Raw genomic sequence first — 19147 nt, 5'->3', positions numbered from 1 at the left:
AAGAAAGGGGGATGGAGGAAGGAAGGAAGGAAGGGAGTAAAGGAAAGAAGGCAGGGAGGATGGAAGGAAGGAGAGAGAAAGGAAGGAAGACAGGGGGATGGAGGAAGGAAGGAAGGGCAGAGGAAAGAAGTAAGTAAGGAAGGAAGGTAGGAGGGAGGGATGAAAGAAGGAAAGGAGGAAAGAGAGAAGAAGTAAAGAAAGAGAGAAGGAGAGAGGAAGGACAGATGGAAGGAAGGAAGGAAGGAAGGAACAGTCAAAACAGACGGGTCAGTTTGACCCGGGAGGACGACAGGAAGGTTAAATAAAATATGTTTTTAAGTTGCATTGTGGGAAATGTAAGATCCAAAAATATGATTTTTAAGAATAATGAAGACACCACCCCTCCTCCCCCATCCCTGTTTAAAATGATGCCCTTGACTTTTAGAAGCATTTAACATAATGCTACTATAGATTCATTTTAATGCATACATTTAGATTAGTTTATTCACTGTTTATTGGATGCACCATAATACGTTGTTGCCTTTGATGCTATATATATATATATACACACACACACACACACACACACACACACACACACACACACACACACACACACACACACACACACACACACTCATATATATATTTATGTCAGCAGTAATGCTGTATAATTGGAAATCCTCCTCCTGTTTATTGTTGTGCAGTGCACTTCCCTGAGGTCACTATTTAAAAGAGTTGCAACCAAAACAGAAATGTAAATATTACTGCCATGTGGTGACTGACTGTTTAGAGCTGCATAATGTTCTTAAACTGCTACATTATAAGTCACTGAATTGAATTGGAATCACTGATAAGAATGTTACTTTATCAGCACTGAAAGTCAGGGCCAGTTTTCATCAGTTGTTTTTATCTGTTTAAATAAAGACACTTAGCATTGCTATAAATGTCCCCAACACTGTGATGCATTTGTGTTCTGACAGCTCCTGAAATGCTAAATAGACTCTGATTATGTTTGTTACATAAAATGCCCCCCCCCCCCCATCTGCACACAACAGAGAGTATTAAAAAGAGGACATTTCCCTGAGTTGGCAGTCAGTGTGAGAGAATGACAGCCTATCTCCAGATTGCAGCCAAGGATGACTCTGAGATGTGTTGATACATGCTGCTGTTGACAGGAACATTTTTATGATAACAGGAAGGAATTGAGATGTTGCTGAAGGATAATAATAATAATAATAATAATAATGATGACAAATAATGTAATTATATAGATATAAGAATTGCAAATATTTTGTAAATATGTGGGACGCTTAGTTGGGTGTTTACATGAGTACGGGTTATAGTTTGTTGAACATACCATGTGTGAATGTGACGTGTATGTGATGTGTTTGATGATGTATGTATACCACACAGACACTGCAAGAGGTATTGGTGTGTGTGTGTGTATGTGTGTGTGTACATACCTCTGCATGCCTCTAGTTGGCCTGTAAGAACTTTACGAATCTCTGACACCCACATATTTTTCACATCCATGGAAGGAGCCTGGAGGAGAAGAACACACACACACACACACACACACACACACACACACACACACACACACACACACACACAAATCAAGTAACATATACAACAAAGGTCTCTTAACAGTAAGAGCACATTGGAGCAGCTGTGTGGTGCAACACTGCCCCCAAGAGGACAAATGGTGGAAAACATCACAGGATGCCTCTCAGTCAGTATTTATGACAAAATGAAATATTAATTGTTTTGTTTTTTACAATCAAAACATAATCAACATTTATGATAAATAACAGATCATGAAAACTGAAAAGTATTTATGTTCATTTACGTCAACGAGTGTTCAAATTGATTATTGTATTTCAGTTTGATTTGCATATTCAAAATAAATGCTTTGACTAGAATATTACTTTACAGATTTAATTACCACTGTCACACTGGATGAGATAGCTGCTTTCCCAGCTCTACAGTGTTCAGTGTTAAAAGTACAAACACAAGCTGTATGGAGGTGAACATAGAGAGGCTCGTACCTGGATGATGTAGACCTCCTCTCTGCCGTTGTACCACACCTCAAACTTCTTGCTGTCGCCTTTGACGTTCTCTGTGATCCCCACAGCGCTCATCTGTAAACAGAGAGAACAGCAGAGACATCTTTGACACACAGCAGTGACTGCAGCTGCATTCAAGATGAACCTTTACTTTTTAGAGCATGTAGATACTGTCAGCTGTATGTCACACCAACTGTCACACTAACAGAAATGACTAAAAATAAGCAAACATTTACCTGTTAGGGAACCCAAAAGTAAAATTAGATATTAAGTAGCCACTCCTGCATTTTTTGAGGTTTTAGGAGTATTTTTTAAAAAAGGAAATAAGGAATATATAGCATCTAGCCACAATATCAACTAATATAACTGGTGAAATCCTCTATTTTCCTTATTGTCAACAAATCTATTGAAAAAACCCAAACCAATAATGAGCTGACCCACTAACAAGTACTGCATGTGTATCAAAGTCTGATATATCTTATTCTTCTGTGCCTTAGACCTCCATTGTTCTCCTAAATCTATTAAAACACATGGATGACAGGACATGTGCCTTTATTCCCATGAACACACACACTGTAGTTTATTTTGACTGAATCACACACACACACACACACACACACACACACACACACACACACACACACACACACACACACACACACACACACACACACACTGTCCTGCTGCCAGAAATAAACACTAGAGCATCAAACATGTATTCATCCGCTGTTAAAAATAGTCCCCAACAAACGCTCAACTTCTTTCTATTTGAGTAACGTTTGTTAAAAATTACAGTTACCAGCTGTTTAGTAATATCATAGAACCTTTGAATGTAATAAAAATATTGTAACTGTATATTTAAATATTTATTATAATATATCTTCAGTGGGAATAAACAAAAAGGGTCAAGAAGTCAAAAAGTATTGAGAGAAAGTGTTTTGGTCTTTTCACTGAATATGTTGACATTAAGACAAATATAAAATATCAGCAAACATTGATTTAATACCGTGCTTCTCTGTGAGACAGAGACACGAGATATAATATTAATAATGCAGGCCCGTCTTTTTTGATATTGCGCTTCAGAGTAAATTTCATAACAAATCTTTAATCCATCCAAATGTTCATTTGTGAAGAATAATGGTATGTCAGCGAGTCCTTGTGCATCTTTAGAGGCATTAAGAGGTCTAAAACAAGAATTCAGTAAACACTTTGAGCCTCTACAGATTAGCATTCTGACTGTATAGTTAATTCCTATCCTCATCCACTCTCTCCCATTCAAACACAAGATGCTCAATTCTGCTGAGCTGTTCTTGTTCTTTTCATGGTCAAGAGGGCTGGAGCCTGAATGTGTCATCAATAACAGCTATGAATGACCAGGGGTCTCATTTATAACTGTTGCATATGCACAAAACGCTGCTTGAAAGACAAGGGTGTCACTTCCAATGAAAAAGTAGTGATTTATAAGAACAAACTGGAGAATGAGCACACCTGTATATAAACTCTGACCCACGTATCAACATATTGAATTCAAAATTGAAATATTGAGCAAAATGCACCATCTAGGCTGTACGGTGCTTACACTCATAGTCAGCTGTAGAGCAGTATAGTGCTGCTGTAATGCCAGGATGATACATGTGGCAGCATTCTGGAGAGTCTGGTTCACTTTTTTTCGTCTCACCTCAACCACGTTAACTAACTGATGAAATGATCATCATCGGTTGTAGCAATCCAAGATGATGAACAAATGTAACTTCAAAATAATTGCAGAACAGAGCGCTAATAGATTTTTAATATCTTCTAACACTGGGTATATGCCCAGTGTTAGAAGATAGTAGTCAAGTATGATTAGAGTTTCCATGTAGGTAATATGTGTACAATCTGAACAGGACTGTGCACAGAACACAAAAGAGACACCTGCACACTAGATTTGGAGTCATTATAAATAAATACAGTGTTATTGTAATCAAGATATTGAGTCATGCATGTGTCTATTTTCAGTAGCTGCTTTCCAAACATGAGGCAGTGAGTTTCCCTGACACTCTGACAGTGTGCAGCAGTGCGCTTCTTGACATCCACCTCCCCCGTCCGACCGCTTTGTTTAATTTCGGGAATCGCTTTGTTTGTGGTAGCGACCGCATGAACAGCTGCTGCGGCCTTCAGCCTCTCAAACCTTCCTGTGTTACCGCTGCCGTTCTTCACAGGAACAACATGTACATCAATACATCATGGAGGCTTCTGTGTTGACCGTGTATGGTTAATTGTGCGAATTGTAGGGGGTGCGGAAATGAGGTGCATCCATATGGCTTGCATTTTCAGCTTGATTGTGATTTATGAAGGGGAAACGTTACTTTCTGGCTAGTTTTGTGCAGGCCTACACTTTTGGTTTGGATCCTACACACTGTTTTATGAATGAGGCCTCTGATTCAGCTTCAGTTGGAAACTGGGTTATTTGTCAGAGGAGATACTTTAGGGGCAAACAGACTAGTCCAGTTCTAATGGGAGATACAGTATGTGAATGTGAGTGAATGTGAGTATGTGCCAGTCCATCAGCAGCCTATTGCAGAGATCACACAATCACATACACACACACATAAACACATACCTACCAACCGGGGACCCAGTGCAAAAATGGACTTAGTACAATAACAAACTCTGTGCAATAATGAACTGTGTATAACTGCTGTGTCTCATTGCCCCTTATTTATATATTTATTTATGTTTTAGAGTAATTAACACATATTTGAACGTTTTTATGGGTATGGGTATGAATGTGTATGTGGTCATGGGTTTGTGTGAGATGTGTTTGGGCTCATGCGTGTGTGTATTAATGTCATGTGTATATATTCTATATTTTTATGCTGTGATTGGACCTCTCAAACAGAGTTTCATTGTATACTTGCAATGCCAATAAAGATCTATCTATCTATGTTATGCAACGGTTTATGCTCAACTTGAGGTCACAGGATGCAAATTTTAGCACCTATGATGCCTGAATGCCACACTGCAACATTCATTAAATACGAGCGTGATCTACTGAGCTGTTCCGCCAAACAAAAGGATGAATGATTGAGTTCCTTTCATACTCCACTACCCCGGCGACTTGCCTTCAGTAGACTTGTTTAGTTGAGAACCTGAGGAGCTGTTCAGAATATGTATCAATGACAACTCCAGTTCCCAAGAGCTTTATATGGAGGAATGTTAGCAATCCACCGCTGGTAAAGAACAGCATTTGTTTATGTGCCACAAGAAAAAAAAAGTGCTTCTGCTGTTTGAGAGTAGAAATGCTTTTAGTTCAACTTAAAAAGCAGCACTGTTGTGAAATGCTCCAGGGAATCTAAATGAAGACTTCTAAATGTGAAATCCTGCTGTTGTCGCTGTTGTTATGTTGATGAAAACATGGGAGGTAAAACAAATGAGAACCATCTTCAACATTCAGAATAATGTTAGGATTTCAGTGTGTATTTTATTTTTTGGGGGGGAATTTTTTGCTCAAAGGACAAGTTCACATTTTTCCAACAGTTCAGTTCCCTATTCATTCTTTCCAAGGGTCTGTTCCATAAAGAAATGTATTCAATAATTAATAGAGAATACTTTGTTTGTAATGAAAGCTTCAACGGCCTTGTCCAATTGTTGCTTTAACCCTTACATACTGTTCAGGGTCAAATTTTACCCATTTTTACATTTGAGAGCTGTAAAAAAAAACCTATACACTTCTTAATTTTAGCCTTTTAGTCATCCTAATGACCCAGAATAAACAATAATGTGATTTTTGTATAATGTTTGACTGATACTTATTTTTAAAAAAAGATAGTTAGATTCTTCACATTTAATAGAATTAATGCTTTTTTCTCCATAAACACAAAGTGTAAAAACTGGATAATAAACTCTCTCAACTCTCTGAAAGCTTCATTAAGTTTTAGTTCTGTCTATCTGTGACTGATGATGACATATTCAGAACTAATTGTGCATGGGTGAAGTAATGTTCCCCCCACTTCCAGATAATGGCCCTACCAGTACTTCAGAAATTTTGAAATAGATCTGTAACCAGTTCCATTGAAATGTTTCACAACAGTCAGGTAGTGAAGGCCTACGGAAACTCTTTGCTTTTACCCATCATGAGATGTTTTACCTTGGTAACAAAAAACCTCTTTAAAGTTTCCTGGCCTTGGTGTACTGCTTTTTCTTTGTGTGTTAAATACTTTTTCCTGTTTCATTCCACTTTATTTACTTGATTTCTTTATATGTGTAGATTTCTTGAGTTAATGCCAAAGTCTGGTTGACGCATTCAATATTTATCTCTCCCACTGTTTATATAGCCTATACATATGACTATATATCGTAAATCATTTCTTTCAGGTCAGTGTCATGGCTAACCAGCAACTAAACCAGGTTGGTTTGCTAGCATAGGTTGCCATGGTAACTGAGTTTGAGCTATGCTGAGCTTGTTTTATGGAACCAGATCCGCTGGAAAATGAGCCAGACTAACGAAATAAGACTGGCTTATGTGGTAATCCTGCTTTATAGAACAGGACAGAGGACTTTGCAGAGGTTTTTGTCTTTTGTGACTATTGTAACCAATATAACCTGTTATTATTCCGATTTTTAAGTCCGGAAACAATTAAAGCATGAATTTTGCTCTCTCAGGGGCAGAATGACTAGTTCAGCAGACACTGAGCAACACAATCTACCTATTAGTCATGTTTCTAAATCCAATATTCAGTTTACTTTTAGATATTGTTTGTGGTTTCTACCAAATAAGGTTGGGCAGGTTGTGTACAACAGGTCTTCAGTGCTTCACTGCAGGAAGCTCAGAGTTGAAGCAGAGGTTGGTTCTAAATTATGCAATAAAGAGCTAAAATGTGAAATGTGAAAAACTGTTCGGGACAAACATCACATGCATATTCAAGAGGAATGTAACAATCATATGCAATTGATTATTCAGAAAGCCAGCATTCACAGCTTCATCCTGCTTTTATTCACATACACCACTCGTGTTAACTGGTAACTGGGAGTAAATGTTGTGACCCATATAGTTATTTTATATCAAGCTGATATAATGTTTACACCCTACTAGACAGTTAAAGCTGCACTAATCAATTTTGCAACTAGACTTTAGAAGCGAGTGATACACATTATCTCAGGATAAAACAGAGCTGAAAAGATAGTGAATATCGGACTTAAGTTGATAATATGGACACAAACACAACTTCAAATGTATGCTGATGTTTCTATATGTGTGCTTGGATGTGCAAATAGGCAGCTTTTACATGTGCATCAAAAAAACTTAAAAATGCGCCAACAGTGTGTTTTGGGCTTGCTTTGCTGCCATCTAGGGACCAAAATTTATACAACTTTCATCTATTTTTTGAGGGGTAATTCTCTTGAACCTCTTCCTAATTAACAATTACTGTATGAGTCTCTGTGCAACCAGAAACATGTCTTTTGAGAAACTGGAGATCCTTTGAAACTGTATTTAAGGTAATAAAGATTTTTACTTAAACATTTCACTTCAACTACTAGAATACTACTTCATCAGTAAAAAGTTTAGAATGTAGCTGAGGAACTTTTCAGTCTTGAGAGCAACAAAAGAGACGGCTAGAAAAAGAGCTAACAACACCATATGTGTCTGACCTTGAGGGAGTGTTTGAAGCTGTAGGACGGGGTCTTCTCGTGTCCGTCTGTGGTCTCGTCTCGTTTCTTACAGAACAGCAGCATCTTATCGTACAGGAACAGATGCCTCTGCATGGGCTTAAACCTGGCCAGGTCTTTCACCTGAAACCAGGAACAACAATCAGGTCAGTTAGTCATGACATATGCCTGTCCATCATTACTCCACAGTTGATGGTAAATGGTAAATTGGCTGTACGTATATAGTACTTTTCTTTTTGACCACTCAAAGTGCTTTTACACCATATGTCACATTGCCAATCTGCTTATCAGGAGGAGACTAACCATTCACACACATTCATACACCGTTGGTACAGCCATCGGGACAAAATCGGGGTTAAGTATCTTGACCAATGACACATCGATAATGGGTTAGGGTAAGGAGCATCTAAAATTGTTTTCAGGCTCTACATAATCTACTGATAACACGGTGGAAAGCATGACTCTGCATTTTGCATGTATATTTATGTCTTTCTCGCCATCTCGTCATCATCACCCCTCCTGCTCTCCCGCACCCTCAGCATTTGCCTAATCAGCCTGTAGCAACAGCTGGCTCTGTTTTGCATGTTTTAGCCAATCTACTTCAAGTCACACATACCTTATGACAAACTGATTTGCAAACCATGTTTATGTTTAGTAATAAACTAGCCAGTCTTTGGTTTCCAACTTATTTCAATATGGTCTGAAAATCTATAGACTATCTGTCACTGGGAATTTGCATTGCATTTACTTATCTTACAATGTTAATGTAAGTAATACAGTGGATATGTTTCTGAACATGTTGCCATGGCTGTTGTAAAGGCTGATAATGAGAGGACTAAAATGTCACTGTGATGGATTACAACCTCAGTTTCAAAGTTTTTCAGCCAACAGATTTTCCTACCAAACAGAAATTAATGGAAACCAACAGACACTGCTATGTTTTACATCCCTTACTGTAAAGTTAAAATGTTTCCAAAATTAAGTTCTATTAATTTGTGTATGGACAATTTGGGAGCATGAAATAACTCCAAATTAAACTAAAATAAATTAGTTTCTATTTTCTAGTTTTTTTCATGACATCTGGTGAGCTCTGTCAAAATCTACTGTACTATACCAGGCAAGTGGATGCCTGGTATAGTACATCCAAAAGTCTAAAAATGTGCAGCATACAACTCCCCACTCTAACACACCTGATTCTAAAAATTAACTTGTTACCAAACCGGTTGAAAAGCTTCAGCTGCTTGATAAGGAGTTCATAATTAGAATCAGGTGTGTTACAGTGAGGAGATACCTAAAACATGCAGGGCAGTAGCTCTCCAGGAGCAGTTCTGTTTACTGATGTTAAAATAACTGGTATGGCATTTTAAGTTTGTATTCAAGGGCCTTTAATGATGCTGGGAGAGTGAGACTTTCTGCTGGACTGTAGAGTTGTACCTACCTTGCTGTGGCCTTTCTTGTGGTCAGTCCACACATTGAAGGATCCCTGCATCAGCAGCTTCCCTAGCTCACTCAGGTTTCCCTGTGAACATTAACAAAAACACAGACAGTCAGATTTGTAGAGCACCATACAGCTATAGCAGCTTGCAGTAGCAGAAATGTTACATGTACAATCCCGTTTCAGTTGTGTTGGTATAGCAGATCACTCGGTAAAGTAGAGTTAATGGGAAGGGTGACTTTGTAGATATTTTGTAAAATTCTGCAGCTGTAGGATAAGATATGTGTTGATGTTTGTAAATTAGATACAGTAAGAAAGAGACTTTAGCAGGAAAGCTAATGTGGGTTGTTCAGAATCTGTGGCTCGTGTTGTGTATCAGGATACTATCAGGCTCAGTATGACCGCCTACTCTGCCTATGATAGAAAGCAAAGATGTTTTAATTGGCTGTATGGAATTAAGGTTTCCATCTTTGTAGACATCTACCAGATCAGGCAAGAATCCATCTTGCCAGGCTCTAGGTCAGTGGTCTCCAACCCTGCTCCTGGAGAGCTACTGCCCTGCATCTTTTAGGTATCTCCTCACTCTAACACACCTGATTCTAAGTATTAGCTCATTATCAAGCAGCTGAAGCTTGTCAACGGGTTTGATAAGGAGTTAATACCTAGAATCAGGTGTGTTAGAGTGAGGAGATACCTAAAACAGGGCAGTTAACTCTCCAGGAGCAGGGTTGGAGACCACTGCTCTAAGTTATGCGCTTATGTCTGGACCACCGCTGGTTTGGACCAATTAGCGTTCTTGGATTCGTGTGTGATCTCAGCTGATTTGTTGCTGCAGCAGACAACATATATGCTTTTTGGCATCTAGCTTTATGTAAAACCTTTTCTTCTTTACATCAAGACAACTTTGACAGCTTCAGTAACGTCTCCTCTCTTTTTGGGTCTGATTATACCAGTAATGACACAGCTAAAAATGTGATATGTTTTTATCTGCTGATTTATGAGAGCAGAATTTGAAGCTCTGAGATCTGAAGTTCTTTTTACTCTTTGTTGGAAGGAAATATTGCCATAAATGCAGCAGCAGGTAGCCTGATGTGGAGGCATTTTGGTGACATTAATCTAGTTGAAATGAGCAATGTAGGACATGTTTGCTCAGTAAAGAGAGTTTGCTGACTCTGATGTGGAACACTTGTACAAGGAAGCCTCACATAAAAAGGTAAGTGAAATCTCAGGGAGGAATACTAAAATGCTCTATGAAAACATACTGTACAGAAAATGTTGAGCCATCACAACCCTTTTCTCAAATATATTTCCAGAAAAATCATGTCTTAAATTCAAACCAACCATTCTCATCCACTGAAAATAAATGAAACAATGGAATTCCATTTAATCTCAATAGGAGACTACTGAGCAGCTGAGGGAGCTTGTGTTAAGAGAGGAAGTTTTTTGAGATCAGGAAACAGTACCACAGCTGCACAGCACGAACCTGGATCCATCCTGTGATGTCATAAATATTTCCCCTTCAGTGACACTAAACCCAAAAGTTTCACAGCCTTGAGATGCCCACACTTGAATCAGCTTTCATCAAAAGTGTTACTGACTTCCTCCATCAGCAGGACATCCTGCACAGCCCTCTTTCTCTATCACTTCTCTTCTTTGATCACACTTGTCTAACTTATTTTAACACTTTTTAATATGTGAACATACTTTGAAATAATGTATGTTCTATTCAAACAGACTGAGCTGAGGATAACCTGATGGCTCAAAGCTCTAATTTGACTGGTCAGTCAGATGGAACATGTGATGTGGCAGTCTCTGATCTGATCCTATGTGGCCAAGCAGGTCCGTAACATGATATGAATCACTACTTTCCTCTATACAGAGTGTTACTGGAGAAGCAGAATTGAGATCAAACACACAGGCTTGGATCAGCAGGGGAATCATAAGGAGATGCTGGGATGTGATAGAAACGTTCTTTACAGTAATGAGTGCTTTTCAAACTTCTGAATGGATTAATAACATGTTTTCATGGATGTGTGCATGAGGAAGCAAAAATAAAAGAAGTCAAATGCAGATTCTGAGTTAGGAAAGTTGATAAAGAACTTTACTGGAATGGGCAGTGACAAAACAACACCTTTCATTTAGCCACAGGGAAGCAGACTGTCTTCTGCCAGATCATCAATGTGGCTTTGTGTCTTCTTTTTTTTTTTTAACATTCCAGCCACCCTGAGCCTGACCCTGATGCTGAACTGTTTCCTGTTTTCCTGTTCCTGGTGTTGTGCCTGTTAGCTGCCAGTGTTTGACAGAGTGCCTGCTTTGGCCCTCTGGGTTTGTTTGCTTGTTTGGACTCCCCTCTGTTTGCCTGACTATAAACATGTTTTTTTGGAGCATTGATTTATGAAAGATCTTTTTCTTCAACCTGCTCTGCCTTCAGTGTCTCTATCCTGTTTCCTGGTACAATCCAATGACCATCGGTATGCTTTCAACTCTTTGACCCTCTCTGGAATGGAGGGATATCCCTGAGGGTGCTTGGTTAATAAATGATCTGGAGCTCAGCTTAAACTGTTTGTGTTTGCAAGGACCACTAAGAACCCCCCAGTTGATCAGTTTGAGACATTGAGATGCAAATAGTTTAAATATAAGTCACAAAATTAGTTAAACAACAAATATTTTCCAATCCAGCTCCATGAACTGAAGCTGATTAAAATGGAGTTGATATAATATCATATGATAAACCCTGGGCAAGATGTTTATTATTATTTTCATGATTCTATTCTATCCCATTCTTAAAATAAGACCCTTTGTCACCATCCAGCTGTTTACACACCATGGTAACGTGTGTGTAGAGTCCAAGTAGCACAGATACCTATGCTACTTGGTATACAAAGGTGTGTGCATACCAAGTAAGTATGTTGCAAGTAAATGGTTTATTGGAATAGAATGAATCTATAGTTAGACAGTTAAAGATAAAGATGTCGTAAATTCCTCGTATCCACTGACTTGTGACCGCTTCCCAGCAAAACCCAGGTAGTCTGGGTGGGAGGGTGACATGTTGCAGGAATCATTTTTATGACCTGATGGAGTGAAAACTGACCACATACACCAAATACTTAAAATATGTCTGTCTGAAGGATTTTATTAGTTTCTGACTCTGGGAAAGTGGGAAAAACATTAACACTCCCCAAAATGACCACATCCCTGAACTATCTCTTTATCACTCTGCACAAAATGCACACAAATTAAAACAGTTTAACATGTTTTACTTTTGTATAGATGCTACACAGTTTTGTCCATTGAGGCTGTTCTGGGTCAAATTTGACCCATATCTATTGCCATGTGTTTTAGTGAAATGAATAGTTAATAGTTTTAATCAGATAGTAGTTATGAGGATTTCTGTTTATGATGTAGCAGTGAAGACTGATGGCTATAATGGTTATACAATAAACCCCACACTTCCAGAAAGGTATAAAATACATTTCCATCATTATTGCTATGTTATATTTTCATGTCTTAGGTAAAATAGGACATGATATTGTGTGATAGTAGCTGTTTTTTTCTCTAAAAATGAGTGGTGTAAAAGCTAAAAAATACACTCTCTCTGCTCTCTGAAATATGAATCAAGGTTTAATCACATTTATTGATCAGTCAGATCCAATATTAATGCTTTCTAAACACATCTGTGGTTCAACATTTGGTATAGACACTTTTTATAAGTGGATTCATGCTGTGAATGTGTGGAATGTGAACAGTACATAAGGGTTAACCAAATCACACACATTGAGGCTATTCTACCTGATCTCATTTTGATAACTAATTTTTTTATTTAAACAGTTGGCTAACCTCTCACTTCGAAAACCCCTGCTCTACATAGATACATATACAATACTACATATTTATACATATTATACATATTAATTTTGAAGCAAAAATGTCAATTTTCTCAATATTTATTTATTTTTTGACAGTACTGGATCAGAACTAACCCAGAAAACCATGTCCACTACCACAAACCAACTGTAGTATTGTTAGTTCCTGGATCAGTGTCACTGATCTAAATGTGTTATTTAAAAAATACATACAGTAGATGTGTGTCCTTTGATGAAATGGCCTGTGACTTAAGTATTTGCCCTCAATTGGAAGGAGTTAAAGGAGAGTATGATTTGAAAACTGGAGGTGATATTTGTTTCAGTGTGGCAGTTGATTCAGGAAGTACATGGGATGACATACTGACCTCAAACCCAGTGATGGCTATCTGGTGCATGGAGTCGTTGACAGACTTGATGATGTCCAGCATAGTGGCTAAAGCTTCCTCCAGCTCTGCCGTCCCCTCACCCTTATTGCACTTCAACATCTCCTGCAAGACAAGAGGGAGGAGAACCATTCAATAAGACAGGATATAGGATAGAGATAGGATAGAAGAAGCCAGGAAGAATGAATCATTAACAGTAATATGCTGAAGTAACAGGTTTATCAGGTGTAGGATATCAGGATGTTGTTCAGGAAACAGCTGCTGTAGCATGAAGTACACACTCATCAGTGGCTGCAGTGGAAGCCTGAGCATTGACAAAGGTGTTTACAGGTTTAAAACTGAAAGACGAAGAGACTCCGAAGATTGTTGATGCATGAGAGCTCTTTTCTAAGTAAGACCTGATCAAGTCAAAGTTGTATTGTGAAGTCAAAAAACAGCAAGAAATCGACTTATTATTCTGTCAGTTATGTCAACAGCATAAATAAGGCAATGACTTTATTGGAACTTTCCAGCTGGGACTGGTCAAGCTGACCATTAAGAAAAGCCAAGACTGCTAAATCCTTAGCTCAAGCTTTTTTTCTTATGATCATCTCCTCTCCTATCCTGTTTCCCCGTCTCTCTTATTCCTTTCATCCTCTCCTTTTATATTTATAATCATAAGAAAAAGGGGTTCTGGTAAATCACATGACCGGAGAACCTGCAACTTGAATCTTCAGCTGTTATTTGACAGTGAGCGTTGATCATTTTGTGATTATAAGAACACATACTGCAACAATTCTGCGTATTCATTGAGTATACTTATTACTTTTCAAGAAGAAATGAAAGCAAATCTACTAAAAGCTGATCTACTAACGCAGCGCACTGAGGTTTGCGTCTTTCAACTGTGCAAGATAAATATGTGCTGTTATTTAGCACACACATTGTGATTAACCAAACTTGAAGGTACATTTTCTGACTGTAACTGCAACTATAAATAATATGTTTGTGTGCTGCATGCTGCACACAGATGACAGCTGTTACTATGTTGAGGAGGAGACAGAGGCACAATGACACAATAAGCACAGAATATTTTTAGAGTGGAATATTTTTTGGTTTACTAACTGCATTGACTTTGTCACAAATACTCTGGTAAATACTGTTGTCTGCACCTGCTGTCATTTACACAGTTATTCTTAGTATATTAGCAATTTAGTACCCACTATTTATTATTTTAGTCAATCAGGCCTTATGAGGTATGTAGCAGTAAATGTTTATAATCCTGAGTCTCATGATGAAAAGTGAAATTCTCACTGTGTGTGTGGGCTCAGATAGAGTTTTTCAGGACTCCTCTGGGGGATTATGTGAAGCAGGCTGAACCAATCACACAGATAACTGCCCACAATAATGTTATAGTTATTACTCTCATATTAGTCAAAACACATTTTAGATAGGTTTCAACAGATGTAGCAAAATCTAACTAAAGTATTCAATCAAAGTGACACTGTAATCTCTCTCTCTCTCTCTCTCTCTCTCTCTCTCTCTCTCTCTCTCTCTCTCTCTCTCTCTCTCTCTCTCTCTCTCTCTCTCTCTCTCTCTCTCTCTCTCTCTCTCTCTCTCTCTCTCTCTCTCTCTCTCTCTCTCTCTCTCTCTCTCTGTGTGCTACTACTACTATTTACCTTGAGCATGAGTTGGTATTTGGTGATCCTCTGGACAGGCTTCAGTAGGTAAGCATCCAGAGACAGTTTGTGGTCTAGCTTCTTCTGGCATTCCTGTCATCACAAACGGCACACATTCTCAGTCAGACACATGTCAGACACATGTCACACATACCTGACTTTGTCTTAAATGTCCCAGGAATCCTGTTTCAAAAACACACCCGTCCTATCAGGTTAAGTCACTAGTGGAAGGCATGTTGTTGTAAGAAGAATAGAATCAGGTTGGACGATGGCTTACTGCTGTGTGGGAAGTAACAAATAAAAGACTTTCATAGTTTACACCAAAACATTCCCATATTTTTCTCTACTGTAGATTAAAAAAAATAAGACTCCTGTAAATCCTAATTATTGTAACATAACTTTGTTATGTACTGCCATCCCAGCAGGAGAGGCATTAAAACAGTTTGCTGCATACTATTTGAACAGTGAATGGTGCTGATATTATGTCTAATAAATCTACCAGAGATTCAAGTTTAATGTGTCAATTCCACAACTTTGGCCAATGCAACCTTAAAGACTGTGTAAAGTGAATTCAGACATTTTCTTCTAAACACATTAAATAGGTCATAAATGTATTTCTAAAAAAGGTGTAAAAAGCATTTCAACCATTTAGATTTGAATTGTGGAGCTAGGCTTCACAAACTGTGTTTCAAGATTTCTGTGTTCAGGATTTAGTGGGCGGGTCTGAAAACCACCACTGCGTTAGCATAAACCCGCCCCTGCTGCTGTAGAGGTATAAATACATTCAGCACACACTACTACTACTACAGTCTACATTTAGCCAGTTAGCTCAGTTAGTCGCCGAGTTAGCCACCGAGCTAGCCGCCGAGCTAGCAGCTGAGTTAACTGCCGGGCTAGCAGCTGAGTTAGCAGCAGAAAGCTCATGTTTCGGGTAGAGGTGGTAACTTTGATTGACAGGTGACACTTGGTAGGGGTGGGGCTTCAGCCAACTTGGCAGGAACTCCCATAGCGTTTGGGAGCTTACTTTACATGGACTTTAACAGATTCGCTCTTCACTGATTGGCAGTTATTGACAGTGTTATAAATCTATTCTTCAGGTATTTAAAAGACATAAACAAAACACATAGGCCTGCATTTCCACTCTTCTAGTTAATGGCCCCGCAGTGTGTGTGTGTGTGTGTGTGTGTGTGTGTGTGTGTGTGTGTGTGTGTGTGTGTGTGTGTGTTACCTGGAAGAACAGACTGTCTCCACACTGCCTCCAGAGGACTTCAGAGCGGGGTTTATTCTGACAGTACTTCTCATACACCTGCAGCTCCTCTTTCTGACAACACAAAGACATGTCTGAGTGAGGAGACAGTCTCAAATCATCTCTGTATGTTTTTCTTTATTTCTTTTTCCTTCTTTTTTCTGTGGCTGGCAGTATGACACCTATTATCCTCCAGTCCACATGTCAATGTGTCCTTGGGCAAGATACTTAACCCCAAATTGCTCCCGTTGCCACTTCTCCTGATGAGCAGGTTAACACCCTGTGTGGTAGCTCCTGTCATCAGTGTATGCATGTGTGTGAATGGATGAATGTGACATGTAGTGTAAAAGCGCTTTGAGTGTTCATAACAACTAGAAAAGCTCTATATAAGTACAGTCCATTTACTATTTACTATCTAATCGAGTATTACACCTGTGCCTTGTGCTTCAAGTCAGTGTGTTAAACCAGACAACAAACTTTTCCTAAAAACAATCGAGTGCTTTAAGTTGCCTGATTATTCCCATGAAAATGTTATTAATGTTTTATTTTCTAGGAGTGGTTATTAGGCCTGGGTATCAGTATACTTTTAAGGCAGTGGTCTCCAACCCTGCTCTTGGAAAGCTACTGCCCTTCATGTTTTAGGTATCTCCTCACTCTAACACACCTGATTGTAATAATGAACTCATTATCAAGCCCTTGACAAGCTTCAGCTGCTTGATAATGAGTTTATTATTAGAATAATGAAGGGTAGTAGCTCTCCAGGAGCAGTGTTGGAGAACACAACTTTAAGGTATCAGACAAAATAAATTGATACCAAAAGTCTCCCCTCAAACGATACTTGCAATCGATGCTTTTTGCACCCAGAGCTAGAAAATATGACTATTTCTATGGACTTGATCACAGCCAATCAATGCACATGTTATTCAATTAAATGCAACATGTGATTGGTCCACTGCCACAGCAGCTACAACCCGTCTGTGGTGGTGAGTTTGAGTTAGCAGCTTAGCAGTTGAGCCGCTAAGATGCTTCCTAAAAGCTCGAAAGTGTGTCTACACTACACACCTGTTACACTGATAAAAGATAAAGCACTACATGTGGAATGGGTATCCAATGAAGTACTGAGCTGGTATCAGTGTCACTTTAAGGGTTGGATTGGTACTGGTATTGTTATTTTTTAAACAACACCCAGCCCTAGTGGATATCTTAATGTCATATTATATAAAATAACATAAAAAATGTAATCTGATTGACATTTCCTAAAAAACATATATGTTAAATATATATTAGTTGCATATGATTATCCATTTTTAGGAGTCTGGGTAGTATACTCTTACTTGTATTGTACAAATATATATAATGACATGGTATACATATACACTGAAGCACATACTAATTCAAACATTTATTCCTTTAGTATTTTTAGAAGTGTTCAAATCATGGGGAAAAGCAGCAATATCACAATATTAATGTACTCTATTGTGTGTAATAATACAAAATGAATATTAAAGTAGTAAAAACAAACAATGATTTGATTATTGTTACTGATGCATTCACGTGGAAGCATTTTTTTTATATAAACAGGAGCTAAACGTACTTCACACTGTTGTAGTTGACAGTAATGTGTTATATTTGATGTACTGCACAGTGTGAGGGAACTGAAGCTATCAGATTAATGTAGTAAAGTGTCTAATGGTTCACTCTGACATTAGTGGAGTAGAGTAAGTAATAAAATGGAAATAATCATGGAATGGATTGAGTTGCTTTCCACTGCATCTCTCAGCTCATTCACTCACTCTTTTCAGGAAACAGGTTCCAACCAGCTCTGGTTTCTCTGCACAGTTCTCCAGCTCCCTCAGAAATGTCCTGCAGGTCATTGAAATAAAAAACCAGAATAAGAACACAACACACACACACACAACACACACACACACACACACACACACACACACACACACACACACACACAGTGCTTGTCGTGACTAAGCCACTAAGCTAACCTAAGACAGTTCTGGAGATTTCTTTAGTGATGGGTGTGGGATGGGAGTGATAGGTGATCATTTTGGCAAATCAAATATGTCCACCATGTCACAACACCTTCCCTCAACTTAACACAAGGAGTGCCACTCTAAAATTGTTGTATAATGTGTGACGAAGCAACCCAGATGATATAACAGGGGTGATCTCAGCCTGGAGTAAAGATATGGATATTTACAATCAGGGAGGATCTAACACAAAAATATTATTGGTTGGATTTGGCAAACTATACGATTCAGCATTGAAGCTTGACCTATACTAGAAATGAGAAGTCTTGATTTTCTGGCTTCTGCTGACCTTTTTTATGAGTGTACAATACTAAACCAGTGGAGTGGTTCAAAACTGTGAGCCCACAAACCCATTTGAGTCAACATAAAAATAATCCCAGGAAGTGTAATGATGGTTCTATTTTACACCTGTTACTGTGCAGAGAGGTGAGAGGCAAAGCTAACAAGTAGGTATGGAGGGGAAAGAAGAAAAAATATAAAAATGAGAGGAGAGGAAGTGAGAGAAGAAAAAGAGTGGGGTGGATATAAAGGATGGAAAGGAAAAGGAAGAACAATTCTTTGGTTCTGGCTTTTAGGAAGTCTCTAATCTGCCTGGAATACCTGTGATGTCTCGCACTTGTTCTGCTTGCTGACAGTTGCTTTGAATAACTGTCTTATCTGTGCAGACACAATACACACACACACACACACACACACACACACACACACACACACACACACACACACACTCAGAGAAAAGCAAATAGTTTCCTAAGCGACGATGGCAATTCATCACAACAGGCTGCAGAAGCATGGAGTCAACACTTAATGTAGTGACTGCGCTGTG

At 38.6% G+C, this 19147-nt stretch overlaps 1 protein-coding gene across 1 annotated transcript in view; it reads right to left on the bottom strand.

Annotated features, from left to right (window-relative positions):
* mcf2l2 (MCF.2 cell line derived transforming sequence-like 2) overlaps positions 1-19147 on the bottom strand; it is a 128904-nt gene that overhangs the window by 41962 nt on the left and 67795 nt on the right. Inside the window, exons 18-25 of the mRNA XM_053322313.1 lie at positions 18073-18142; positions 16262-16354; positions 15034-15126; positions 13361-13483; positions 9136-9216; positions 7680-7820; positions 2031-2123; positions 1446-1524 (exon numbers count right to left, since the gene is read on the bottom strand). Coding sequence (XP_053178288.1) covers positions 1446-1524; positions 2031-2123; positions 7680-7820; positions 9136-9216; positions 13361-13483; positions 15034-15126; positions 16262-16354; positions 18073-18142 — 773 coding nt within the window. The remainder of the gene's footprint in view (positions 1-1445; positions 1525-2030; positions 2124-7679; positions 7821-9135; positions 9217-13360; positions 13484-15033; positions 15127-16261; positions 16355-18072; positions 18143-19147) is intronic.

Source organism: Scomber japonicus, chromosome 7 (genome assembly GCF_027409825.1).
Source record: "Scomber japonicus isolate fScoJap1 chromosome 7, fScoJap1.pri, whole genome shotgun sequence".
Lineage (NCBI taxonomy): Eukaryota > Metazoa > Chordata > Actinopteri > Scombriformes > Scombridae > Scomber > Scomber japonicus.
The sequence above is the reverse complement of the archived record's forward strand: the minus strand, read 5'-3'. Positions and strand labels throughout refer to the sequence as shown.